The following is a 12,057-nucleotide window of genomic DNA, read 5'->3' as shown; positions in this document are numbered from 1 at the left end:
GCACTATGATTGCACCTGAGAAAGAGGCCAGGTGCAGTAACTGACGCTTGTAATCCCAGTACTTTGGGAGGCTGAGGCAGGTGGATTGCTTGAGCTCAGGAGTTCAAGACCAGCCCGGGCACCATGGCAAAACCTTGTCTATAAGAAATACAAAAATTAACTGGGCGTGGTGGTCGAGCCTGTAGCCCCTGCTACTCGGGAGGTAGAGGTGGGAGGATGGCTTGGGCTGGGGAGGCAGAGGTTGCATTGAGCCAAGATCATGCCTCTGCACTCCAGCCTGGAAGACAGAGCCAGACTCAGTCACCAAAAAAAAAAAAAAAAAAGGAAATTATTTTCTCCTAAGATTTTGAAGGCATTGCTACATTTAAATCTAGTTATTGGCTGGGCGTGGTGGCTCATGCCTGTAATCTCAACACTTTGAAAGGCCAAGGCAGGCGGATCACCTGAGGTCAGGAGTTCGAGACCAGCCTGGCTAACATGGTGAAACCCCATTTCTACTAAAAATACAAAAAAATTAGCCGGGCGTGGTGGCATGCGCCTGTAATCCCAGCTACTCGGGAGACAGGCAGGAGAATCGCTTGAATCCTGGAGGCAGAGGCTGCAGTGAGCCAGGGTTGTGCCATTGCACTCCAGCTTGTGTAACGAGCAAAACTCCATCTCAAATAAATAAATAAGCCTAGTTATCTAGTTTTCATTTGCTGTGGAGAAGTCTGAATTTCTTCTGTTTCATAAACTTTTGTATTTACCATTTTTTTCTTCCTCTCTATAAACTGATGTTTGGTTCACCCCAATATATTGAAACTTCACAGTGATGTGCCTTAGTATTGGTCTATTTCATGCACTGTGTTGGGTACTTAGTAGGCCCTGTCAATCTGGTAACTCGTGTCCATTAGTCCTGTAAATTTTTCTTGAATTCTTTAATTGATGATTTCTTCCCCTCTCTTTTCTCTGTTCATTTTGGAACTCTCATTAATCTTTTGTTGGACCTCTGATTTTCTGACCTTTTGTTTTCTATTTTGTACCTCTGTCTTTTTGTTACTTTATAAGAGAATTCCACAGTTTTGTCTTTTCTACCAAAGTCCAATCATGAAAACAGAAACAGGCCAGGTTCGCTGGCTTACGCCTGTAATCCCAGCACTTCGGGAGGCTGAGGCAGGTGGATCATTCGAGGTCAGGAGTTCCAGACCAGCCTGGCCAACATGGTGAAACCCCATGTCTACAAAAAATATATAAAAATTAGCAGGGTATGTTGGCGCGCCTGTAACCCCAGCTGCTTGGGAGGCTGAGACATGAGAATCACTTGAACCTAGGAGGTGGAGGTTGCAGTGAGCCAGGATCAAGCCACTGCAATCCAGCATGGGTGACAGAGTGAGAATCTGTCTCAAAAAAAAAAAAAAAAAAATAGTAAATCCCTTCTTTTACTATGTTTTTGGTGGAGTTTGCAAAGAGGAAAAGGAAAACCTGATTTATGTTTTCAGTCTGTCGTCTTGGTACAGAAACCATCAAGGCTTTCTGTTTTCAGAATTACAGCTTTTTATAAGGGTGAAAAAAATGGAAATGTCCATCAACAAGGAATTATTTAGATAAACTGGTACAACCACAAAATGAAATCATAGCCACTAAAACTAATGCTATGAAAGAATAATACCATAAAAATGTTCTTAATGTGTTAAGTTAAAAAACTTAAAAACCACATGTACAAAATGATTTTTAAGTATATATATATTTTATATGGAAACAGTATATACTAGCACATAGTAACAATATATATCAGAGAAGAAAGGAATACACCAGAAAGTTAAGCATGCTTATTTCTGAGTGGTGAAATGATAGAAAATGTGTAATCAGATTTTAAAAAATGCCTAAAGACAAAAGTTCCCAAGGAATACCTAAGATCAAGCAAGTCTTCTTGCTGGGGCCTCATTATCTTACTATCTTCCCTGTTGGGTATGAGTATCACCCTGTTCTGCAGGGTTACCAGGTTCGAGCCTGTGTTCAAGGTGGTCTGAAATGTTACACAAACCCACAGCCCTTCTCCCTTTTCCAGCCACCTAATGATCCCCATGGTATCCAGAGAGAAGACCTCATCCTGAGTCTTCGTGCTGTGCTGGCTTCTACACCACGATTCGCTGAGGTGGGTCTAGCCAAGGTTAGGGTATATAGCCTCTGCCCATAGAAGGCTCTGAAGAAAGAGCAGTAAAAGCATGGAGAAAAAAAGATCTGGTATACATTTTAGGGCATGACACCCTGCAAGTGTCTTGTGTGGCAGGTATCTTCAGACCTTCGATGTAGAAAACTTTACCATCTCTTCATAATCCAGAGCTGGATTCAGTGGCACACACCTATAGTTCCAGCTACTCGGGAGGAGTCTGAGTGGAAAGGATCACTTAAACCCAGGAGTTCAAATCCAGCCTGGGCAACATAGGGAGACCTCGTCCCCGCTACACAAAAAAATAAAATAAATAAACCCAATCCCTATATGGTGCTGTCTTTTAAAATCCTGTAACTTTGTCATCTTGCCTGTTTTTGAGGTAGTGGGGCTCTGGTCACTGCTTGGCAGGAAGGTTAGCTTACAGTCATAGCTCCTGACTTGAGTACAGCTCCTTGATGTAGTACCTGCTTTTGGGAACTAATGGCAAGGACATGGTTGACCTTGATGTGACTGACACACCACCCATCTCAGGCTTAAGATCTTCCTTCTGTCCCACAGTTTCTGCTGCCCCTGTTGATTGAAAAAGTGGATTCTGAGGTTCTGAGCGCCAAGTTGGATTCTCTACAGACTCTGGTGAGTGATTTTTCTCCTTGCAGGACCCAGCTACCTTTTGACAAGTTGGGTACTAAAGGATATAGATTCTTGAATAGCCAGGGAACAGTTCATGGGCCTCAGAAGAGGATACCCAGGATTTGGGCCTTTGTGTCGACCTGAAGCCCCCAGCTGCATATTGTCATGTCCCATCCCATAGTAACTGAGGAAAGGCTGACTAGGACTCCCTCTTTAGGCTTCTATTTTATCAACCAGGGTTATCTCCTACTTCTCTGTTCCCTGAGTAGGACTGTTAAAAATCTTAACTGGTTTTTCTGCTGAGACCAGGGCTCCTTCAGGTGCCATTATGCTGAGGTACCTGCACATCCTAGGGTGTCTGAGTGTGTACATAACTGATAGCAGCGGTTTCCTTGGCAGAATGCTTGCTGTGCTGTGTATGGACAGAAGGAACTGAAGGACTTCCTCCCCAGCCTTTGGGCTTCTATCCGCAGAGAGGTGAGTGTCACTCAGATAAACTCACTACTGTTAACTCTCAATTGTCAGGCATGAGGGGAAATAATACATCCTGTCCTTTTCCCTCTGTCATCCCCAGGGCCAAGGTATAATGCCTGGTTATTCAGGAGGCAAGTAGGGGGACATAATTCTAGTTGAATGACAAGAGAGAGAGTCCCTATGTGACGGTCAGCTGCTTGGTAAGAGCAGCTGATCACCTTTGCACATTACCCACTTCTTGTCCTTCTGTGGCAAGGAGTGCAGGCCATGGTGCCTCTGGCACCATGGTGAGTAGAAAGGTGAGCAGAGCCACTGCTCAGAGTTGGCTTTCTGTTTCTCAAAGTATGTGTCTCTGTCCTGAGTGTGACTAAGGACTTGGTAAGAACACACCAATTGAGAAGACACTCAGTTGGGGTGTTAATTTCCATTTCTGTGTCCTAGAGGTTCTCACTCCCCTTTCCAACAAGGAAATAGGCAGTGGATGGTGGGGTCTCATCTGGTGCAGGCTCACCTCAGTAGCCATGGGATCCCTCCCTGACAGGTGTTCCAGACGGCAAGTGAGCGGGTGGAGGCAGAGGGCCTGGCGGCCCTCCACTCCCTGACTGCGTGTTTGTCTCGCTCTGTGCTGAGGGCTGATGCTGAGGACCTCCTTGACTCCTTCCTTAGCAACATTCTACAGGGTAATGGGGCCGTGGCAGCCAGGAAGGGGAGTGAGCACAATAGAAACGACATTCCTTGCCTGGGTGCGGTGGCTCACGCCTGTAATCCCTGCACTTTAAGAGGCCGAGGCGGGTGGATCACCTGAGGTCAGGAGTTAAAGACCAGCCTGGCCAACATGGTGAAACTTCGTCTCTACTAAAAATAGAAAAATTAGCCAGGCGTGGTGGTGGACACCTGTAATCCCAGCTACTCGGGAGGCTGAGACAGGAGAATCGCTTGAAAAGGCAGAGGTTGCAGTGAGCTGAGATTGCGCCACTGCACTCCAGCCTGGGCAACAAGAGCAAAACTTCATCTCTTAAAAAAAAAAACAAATGACATTCCTTAAGGGCCAGTGACCTTTATTGTTTAGCCCCAACATATTTGGTGATTTGGGGGCGACAGCCCTACTTTGAATTGAAAACAATTTGAGTGTTAACTGCTTGCAAACTGTCATGGGTCTCAGTCTCCAACCTCTTTGGACTGTAGGGGAGTCAGGCACCATTTGGCCTCCTCCCCAGCTCTGTGATGTGCTGCTTCTCTAGACTGCAGGCACCACCTGTGTGAACCGGACATGAAACTGGTGTGGCCTAGTGCCAAGCTGTTGCAGGCAGCTGCAGGTGCATCTGCCCGGGCCTGTGACTCTGTCACCAGCAATGTACTGCCTTTACTGCTGGAACAGTTCCACAAGCACAGTCAGGTAAGGGAGCAGAATCTTTGGGGGAAATGATGAGACCTGTGTGCTAGGTTCCCTTTCGCAGAGAGTGAGCTAAGTTTTAGCTTGGGCCAACATAGTAGACGTTGGGTTTTGCTCCCATTAGCTGCTGCTGCTGCTTCCCTTACTCACTTTTTCCCTGTCTCATGCATAAAAGGATCATTCTCCCAAGACAGGAGGATTGCTTGAAGCCAGGAGTTCAAGATCAGCCTGGGCAACAAAGTGAGATCCCGTCTCTAAAAAAAAAAAAAAATTTTTTTTAATTAGCCAAGCAGGACATGCTGGTTCATGCCTGTAATCCCAGCACTTTAGGAGACCAAGGCAGGAGAATCACTTGAGGCTAGGATTTAAAGACCAGCTTGGGCAACAAGGCAAGACCACATCTCTACAAAAAAAAAAAAAATTTTATTAGCTGGATAAGGTGGCACGCATCTGTAGTCCCAACTACTCAAGAGGTTGAGGCGAGAGAATCACTTGAACCTAGGAGGTCGGGGCTGCAGTGAGCTATAATCATGCTACTGTATTCCAGCCTGGCTGTGGCATAGCAAAACCCCCATCTCTTGGAAGAAAGAAAGGATGTTCCCTACATCCAGAGTAGCAGGATTGAAATCCTTTAAAATATTCTTTGACTCCAGTACCCCTTGAAACATTACAGAGCAGCCAGCGGCGGACAATCCTTGAAATGCTCCTGGGTTTCTTGAAGCTGCAGCAGAAATGGAGCTATGAAGACAAAGGTGAGGTTGCCTTCCATTGCAGTGCTCTGGGGACTGTTGAACACTTCAGCCTATAAAGGATAGCAGGACAAAGAGTGCTGTGGAAAAGTAGTCTAGAACAGTGGTCCTGTTCTGAGGTTGTAGCACAAGAGAACACTTAACAGATGAGATGGATGAGATCTGTTTATTTTTCTCAGTGTGCTTCCTGGATACCCAATGGATTAAGCTCTTTAAATCTGCCCCAGGAGGCGGGGCATGGTGGCTCACACCTATAATCCCAGCACTTCGGTAGGCTAAGGCCGGCGGGAAACTTGAGGTCAGGAGTTCTAGACCAGCCTGGCCAATATGGTGAAACCCTGTCTCTACTAAAAATACAAAAATTAGCCAGGCCTGTTGGCACATGCCTGTAATTCCAGCTACTCGGGAGGCTGAGGCAGGAGAACAGCTTGAACCTGGGAGGCAGAGGCTGCAGTGAGCCGAGACTGCACCACTGCACTCCAGCCTGGGCAACAGAGACCTTGTCTCAAAAAAAAATCTACCCCAGGTTGGCTGTGTATCACAGCTTAGTCAGGGATATGGAATGCAGTGTCTTCCTTCTAATCTGGCCTCTGTCTCTCCCTAGATCAAAGGCCTCTGAATGGCTTCAAGGACCAGCTGTGCTCACTGGTATTCATGGCTCTAACAGACCCCAGCACCCAGCTTCAGCTTGTTGGCATCCGTACACTCACAGTCTTGGGTGCCCAGCCAGGTACATCTTAAGGGAAAGAGAGAAGAGGAAAATATTGGTCCTTTTCTTGTAAGGCTGCCTTGGTGAAAAGCAGCCTTACTATCCTCTTCTTACTGCAACTCTGGATGATTTGGGATTCCTAATAAGAGCTTGGAAGGGTTGTGATGGCTGCAGGGGAAGAAAGATGAGATTCATGTTCCCTTCTAACTACAGATCTCCTATCTTCTGAGGACTTGGAGCTGGCAGTGGGTCACCTGTACAGACTGAGCTTCCTGAAGGAGGATTCCCAGAGTTGGTGAGAATTTAAAGCAGTGAGATATAGAGCAAGCTGTTCCCTGCCTCTGTATTGGCAGCAACAGATCAAGCTAGGACCAGGGCTCTGTGCTTCTGACCCTTGGCTCTCCTTAGGGGAGGTGAGCTCTGTGTTAGACTGGCTGCTAACCAGTTGGAGAGATGTAGAACTGCTCTCTTCTTAGGCTGTAAGAAGCCATGTCCAGCTCAGTGGTGTAGGTACTTGAGTTCTGCTCTTTAGCAAGGTGTTGGGAGCTCACATTCCTGAATCTGCCTAATATCAGACGTAGGCAAGAGAGCTGTGAGCCCAGGCTCAGCCAATGCTTATCTGCTCTGCGCCTCCAGCAGGATGGCAGCACTGGAAGCATCAGGAACCCTGGCTGCTCTCTACCCTGTGGCCTTCAGCAGCCACCTCGTACCCAAGCTCGCTGAGGAGCTGCGTGTAGGTATGTGTCTCTAATCCTCTGTGGCCCATCCCTTCCCAGCAAGGCTTTGGACCTTCGTGCTTGCTATCACACAGTGAACCTTCATCTCATGGGTTGCTTTCAGGGGAGTCAAATTTGACTAAAGGAGATGAGCCCACCCAGTGCTCCCGGCATCTGTGCTGTCTGCAAGCCTTGTCAGCTGTATCAACACATCCCAGCATCGTCAAGGAGACACTGCCTCTGCTGCTGCAGCATCTCTGGCAGGTGAACAGAGGTAACTACTAGGAATAACCACCAACAGACTGGGCTGAATGGGAAGCTGTAGTCTCTAAGGCAGTGGTTCTAGCTGTAGCTATACATAAGAGTTAACAGAATCAGCTCTTTTAAAAGAAAAAAAAAAATACTGATGCCTGCCTCCAACTGAATCAGTCTCTGAGGAGGGATGGGACTTGGGCAACAGTACTATTAAGAGTACCCGGCCAGGGCCGCTGCTCATGCCTGTAATCTCAGCACTTTGGGAGGCCGAGGCCAGCAGATCACTTGAGGTCACGAATTTGAGAGCAACTTAGCCAACATGGAGAAACCCCGTCTCTACTAAAAATACAAAAAATTAGCTGGGCATGGTGGCATGCGCCTGTAATCCAAGCTACTGGGGAGGCTGAGGCAGGAGAATCTCTTGAACCCGCAAGGCGGAGGTTGCAGTGAGCTGAGATTGCACCACTGCACTCCAGCCTGGCCAGCCTGGGCGACAGAGTGAAACTCAAAAGAAAAAAACGGTTGGGCGCAGTGGCTCATGCCTATAATCCCAGCACTTTGGGAGGCTAAGGCGGGTGGATCACAAGGTCAGGAGTTCGAGACCAGCCTGGCCAACATGGTGCAATCCCGTCTCTACTAAAAATTATCTGGGCATGGTGGCAGGCGCCTGTAATCCCAGCTACTCAGGAGGCTGAGGCAGGATAATCGTTTGAACCCGGGAGGCGGAGGTTGCAGTGAGCCAAGATCGTGCCGTTGCACTCAAGCCTGGGCAAACAGGGTGAGACTCCATCTCAAAAAAAAAAAAAAAAAAAAAAGTGCCGGGCTGGGTGTGGTGGCTCACGCCTGTAATCCCAGCACTTTGGGAGGCCAAGGCTGATGGATCACTTGAGCTCAAGAGTTTGAGACCTGACCAGCCGGTGCAACACGGCGAAACCACATCTCTACAAAAAATACAAAAATTAGCCAGGAGCAGTGGCATGCACCTGTAGTCCCAGCTACTTGGGAGGCTAAGGCAGGAGAAAGGCAGGAGAATCACTTTGAGCCCGGGAGGCAGAGGTTGGAGCAAGCCGAGATCACTCCGTTGCACTCCAGCCTGACCTGGGCAACAGGAGTGAAGCCCTGTCTCCAAAAAAAAGTACCTAGGTAATTTTCATGTGGGATCAGAATTGAGAGGCATCACCCTAAGGCCGTGGTGCTCAAAAGATGGTCTGTTAACCAGCAGCATGGGCGTTATCTGGGAGCTTGTTAGAAGTGCAGAATCTCAGGCCCTCACTGATCAGAATCTGCATTTTGACAGTGTACCCTGGTAACTCGTAGACCGTTGAGTTTGAGAAGCACTGCTCCAATGCAAAAGTGACAGCAGCCTGCCCTGTGGGTACGTTCAGGCCTACTATGGTTGATCCAGCAGCTGTTACATAGTAGAATGAATAACTAGACTTGGATTATAACTTGGGCTTGATTCCTGACTTTGCACTTCCTGTGACCCTGGAAAAGCCACTGATCATTTATTTCATTGTGCCTCCATGTCCTTCTCTATAGAGTGAGGGAAATGATACTTCTAAGGTTGTTATGAAAAATAAAGAGAGAATATATACAAGTGCTTCTGCTGCAGAGCCTGGGACAGAGCAAGTCTCAACTATGAAGTCTGAATAGATCAGAAAGAACAGCCAGGAGAATAAAGTGACTCAGCTTTTTAATAAGGCACTCTTGGTCTCTTCAGTCACTCATCTTTATTCCTCTCATCTGCTGTGTATTGGAAACACCTGAAAGTGCTTTTAAGCAAACCTTACAGAGAACACTTTCTCATCAACAGGGAATATGGTTGCACAATCCAGTGACGTTATTGCTGTCTGTCAGAGCCTCAAACAGATGGCAGAAAAATGTCAGCAGGACCCTGAGAGCTGCTGGTATTTCCACCAGACAGCTATACCTTGCCTGCTTGCCTTGGCTGTGCAGGCCTCTATGCCAGGTAACTTTCCACCTCTCCTTCCTGGCTTTTGGGAACTCTGCCCTCTGCTGGTGTTGAACAGCACCACCCTCTGGGTATTGGTGGTACTGTGTTTTGTACCATCAGGTTTATTTTGAATCCTTTGTCCTCAGAGTGAGATTTCACTTCATAGCAAAGGGTGCCACCCTAACCAATGGCAGGAACCAAAATCCACTAGTGTTAGCAACATTCAAAAGAATGCACACCTTTTCCCCTTGAAGTGCTATGTGATTACTTTACTTAGAATTGGACTCTGGAGTCAAGCCCACCTGGTTGGGTTTTATCCTCAACTCTACCACTTGCTAACTTAGGTGAAGATATTCAGCCTTTCCAAGCTTCAATTTCCTCACTTGTAAGATAAAGAGTACCGTCTAAGCTGGCGCCATGGTTCACACCTGTAATCCCAGCACTTCAGGAGGCCAAGATGGGAGGATCACTTGAGTCCAAGAGTTTGAGACCAGCCTGGGCAACACAAGGGACCCTGTTTCTACAAATAGTCAGACATAGTGGTGCACACCTATAGTCCCAGCTGCTCAAGAGGCTGAGGTGGGAGGATCACCTGAGCCCAGGAGTTCAAGGCTGCAGTGAGGCAAGATTGTGCCTCTGCACTCGAGCCTGGGTGACAGAGCGAGATCCTGTTCGTGTCTCAAAAAAAAAAAAAAATTACTGTTTCACAGGGTAGTTGGTAAGGATTAAATAAGATAGTGTATAGTACCTGCCACACAGGAAGTACTCAGTGTATGATAGTTGCTATAAATAATAAGGACCCATGAAGATAAATCCATGTTTTTAATTTTTTCAGAGACCAACATTACTATTTTTTTTTTCCTTGCATCTCCATGGACACCAGGGACAACATTTCTATTTCTTATGTTAAGAATGTTCATCTTAGCTATCCCTCTTTCCCACTGTTGGCCTAGTCTAAGAACTGTGCAGAGTTCTCAAGAGCGCTCTGTGGCCCCAGGTCAGACCACTCCTGTTTCTGGTGCCCTGCTAATTCTCAGGACTACAGCACTACCAGAGGCCAGATTAAGAACTGCTGTCGTGGCTAGAGTCAAGCCCCCGAGTCAGTGGTACTGACAGAACCCAATCATTCATTTCTTGAACCCGTCATGGTCTTGTGATTGTGTGCGTGTGTGTTTTGCAGAGAAGGAGCCCTCAGTTCTGAGAAAAGTACTGTTGGAGGATGAGGTGTTGGCTGCCATGGTGTCTGTCATTGGCACTGCTACGACCCACCTGAGCCCTGAGTAAGTATAATCATGGATGTGGCTTGAACCCAGGGAGAAGGATAGCATTCTTGGGAAGAAGCAACAGGTAGCTGCCTTGTCAGCTGTCCTTTTACCTATATGTAAATGTGGTGCAGTTAATTGTCTTGTAAGTTTTGTTGACAAAACAAAAGGAAGGGGCTCTTAGCACCATGGACTATGAGGGTGGGAAGCCATGGGCCAGTGGTTCTTAGCCACAGATGTGCTTAAGAATTACCTGTAGAGCATTTTAAAATATACCTTGACTTCCCAGATGGGAACCTGAATGGAAATGATTACTGGCACATATGTGCCAAATTAATATTTGTTCAATGCATGAATGATCAGGGCATGTCCCATTGACGTGGTGATCCTAATTCAAACCCCAGGTTGAAAAGCACGTCTGTGGAGGAGAGGGCTGCTTTAGAATCCTAGCTCCTTGGTCATACCTAGTACTCTGCCCCCAGGTTAGCTGCCCAGAGTGTCACACACATTGTGCCCCTCTTCTTGGATGGCAATGTCTCTTTTCTGCCTGAAAACAGCTTCCCGAGCAGATTCCAGCCATTCCAGGTAACAGTCTTAGAACTTACATCCTTCAAGCTGGTTTTTTTTTTTAGGGCTAATCTGGAATGGGTAGAGGGGCAGACAAGCTTATTGCTGGCAGGCTTGATCGGGCTCTCCTTCCTTTATAGGATGGCTCCTCAGGGCAGAGGCGGCTGATTGCACTGCTTATGGCCTTTGTCTGCTCCCTGCCTCGAAATGTAAGTGAGCACATTTGGGAAGTACCATTATTTAACCTTGACAAGGTGACTCTGGGCTGAAATTTGCCACAGGCTAAGCTGATCTTTTACTTCCCCCACCAGAGAAGTTAGTTCTCATCCGTCCCGGTCCCTGCTGCCACTGTGTACTGGGTCTCTTGGAGTTCAAGTGTTCTCTGGGTCCATTACATGGCCAGGTTTTCTGTAGGTGGAAATCCCTCAGCTGAACCAACTCATGCGGGAGCTTTTGGAACTGAGCTGCTGCCACAGCTGCCCCTTTTCTTCCACCGCTGCTGCCAAGTGCTTTGCAGGACTCCTCAACAAGCACCCTGCAGGTACTGAGATCAGACTATGTAAGGAGCCTCCCAGAATCAACTACCCATGAAATCTTATAGCTCAGTACTCATTCTCTTTTTAAAAGGAGCTTGCTAATAACATTAATAGGGCTTCAACTGCTCAAGCACTGTCCTGGGACTGCCCATGGGAAAAGCGTCAAGACCACAGTTGGGCAGAGCTTTATAGTACCTAAGAAGAAAAGGGAGCACAAAGAGTCTAGTTCTGCCGTCCTACTCCCTACAGTGGGGCTAGTGTGGATCATTCTTTATTGGAAGTAGATGACCCTCTCTTTTCAAATGGCAGCACCTCTGTATTATGAGAATACCAGGCTCTTATGCAGGTGTCCAATCATTTTGTCCACAGGCAAAAATGATATTTTCCCTTTCTAACAGCTTCTCAGGGAGCTCTGCACTTAAGTGATTTGCATCCTTCATTGTTAAAGGGAAAATGTGTAGCCTTTCTGTCAGCATTTTCTCTCTCCTTTTTAGGGCAGCAGCTGGATGAATTCCTACAGCTGGCTGTGGACAAAGTGGAGGCTGGCCTGGGCTCTGGGCCCTGTCGTAGTCAGGCCTTCACTCTTCTTCTCTGGGTAAGGAGTTGGAGTGGAGTCTGGTTAGCCAGAGAGGCAGTTATGCCTGGTTAAATAAAATGTCC

The 12,057-nt window shown here is 47.2% G+C and overlaps 1 protein-coding gene across 6 annotated transcripts in view; it reads left to right on the top strand.

Moving 5' to 3' along the window:
* MMS19 (MMS19 homolog, cytosolic iron-sulfur assembly component) overlaps positions 1-12,057 on the top strand; it is a 41,297-nt gene that overhangs the window by 26,714 nt on the left and 2,526 nt on the right. For 3 of the 6 annotated variants that reach the window (XM_063727096.1, XM_009245669.3, NM_001132163.2), the window contains 16 exon segments: positions 2,048-2,134; positions 2,711-2,785; positions 3,182-3,259; positions 3,798-3,936; positions 4,498-4,652; positions 5,323-5,401; positions 6,003-6,128; positions 6,321-6,402; positions 6,744-6,844; positions 6,948-7,097; positions 8,892-9,047; positions 10,213-10,312; positions 10,777-10,879; positions 11,002-11,070; positions 11,276-11,402; positions 11,892-11,992. In XM_063727096.1, the coding sequence (XP_063583166.1) occupies positions 2,048-2,134; positions 2,711-2,785; positions 3,182-3,259; positions 3,798-3,936; positions 4,498-4,652; positions 5,323-5,401; positions 6,003-6,128; positions 6,321-6,402; positions 6,744-6,844; positions 6,948-7,097; positions 8,892-9,047; positions 10,213-10,312; positions 10,777-10,879; positions 11,002-11,070; positions 11,276-11,402; positions 11,892-11,992 (1,728 nt within the window). 6 annotated transcript variants of the gene reach the window in all.

The sequence above is a fragment of the Pongo abelii genome, chromosome 8 (genome assembly GCF_028885655.2).
Source record: "Pongo abelii isolate AG06213 chromosome 8, NHGRI_mPonAbe1-v2.0_pri, whole genome shotgun sequence".
Taxonomy (NCBI): Eukaryota; Metazoa; Chordata; class Mammalia; order Primates; family Hominidae; genus Pongo; species Pongo abelii.
The sequence above is the reverse complement of the archived record's forward strand: the minus strand, read 5'-3'. Positions and strand labels throughout refer to the sequence as shown.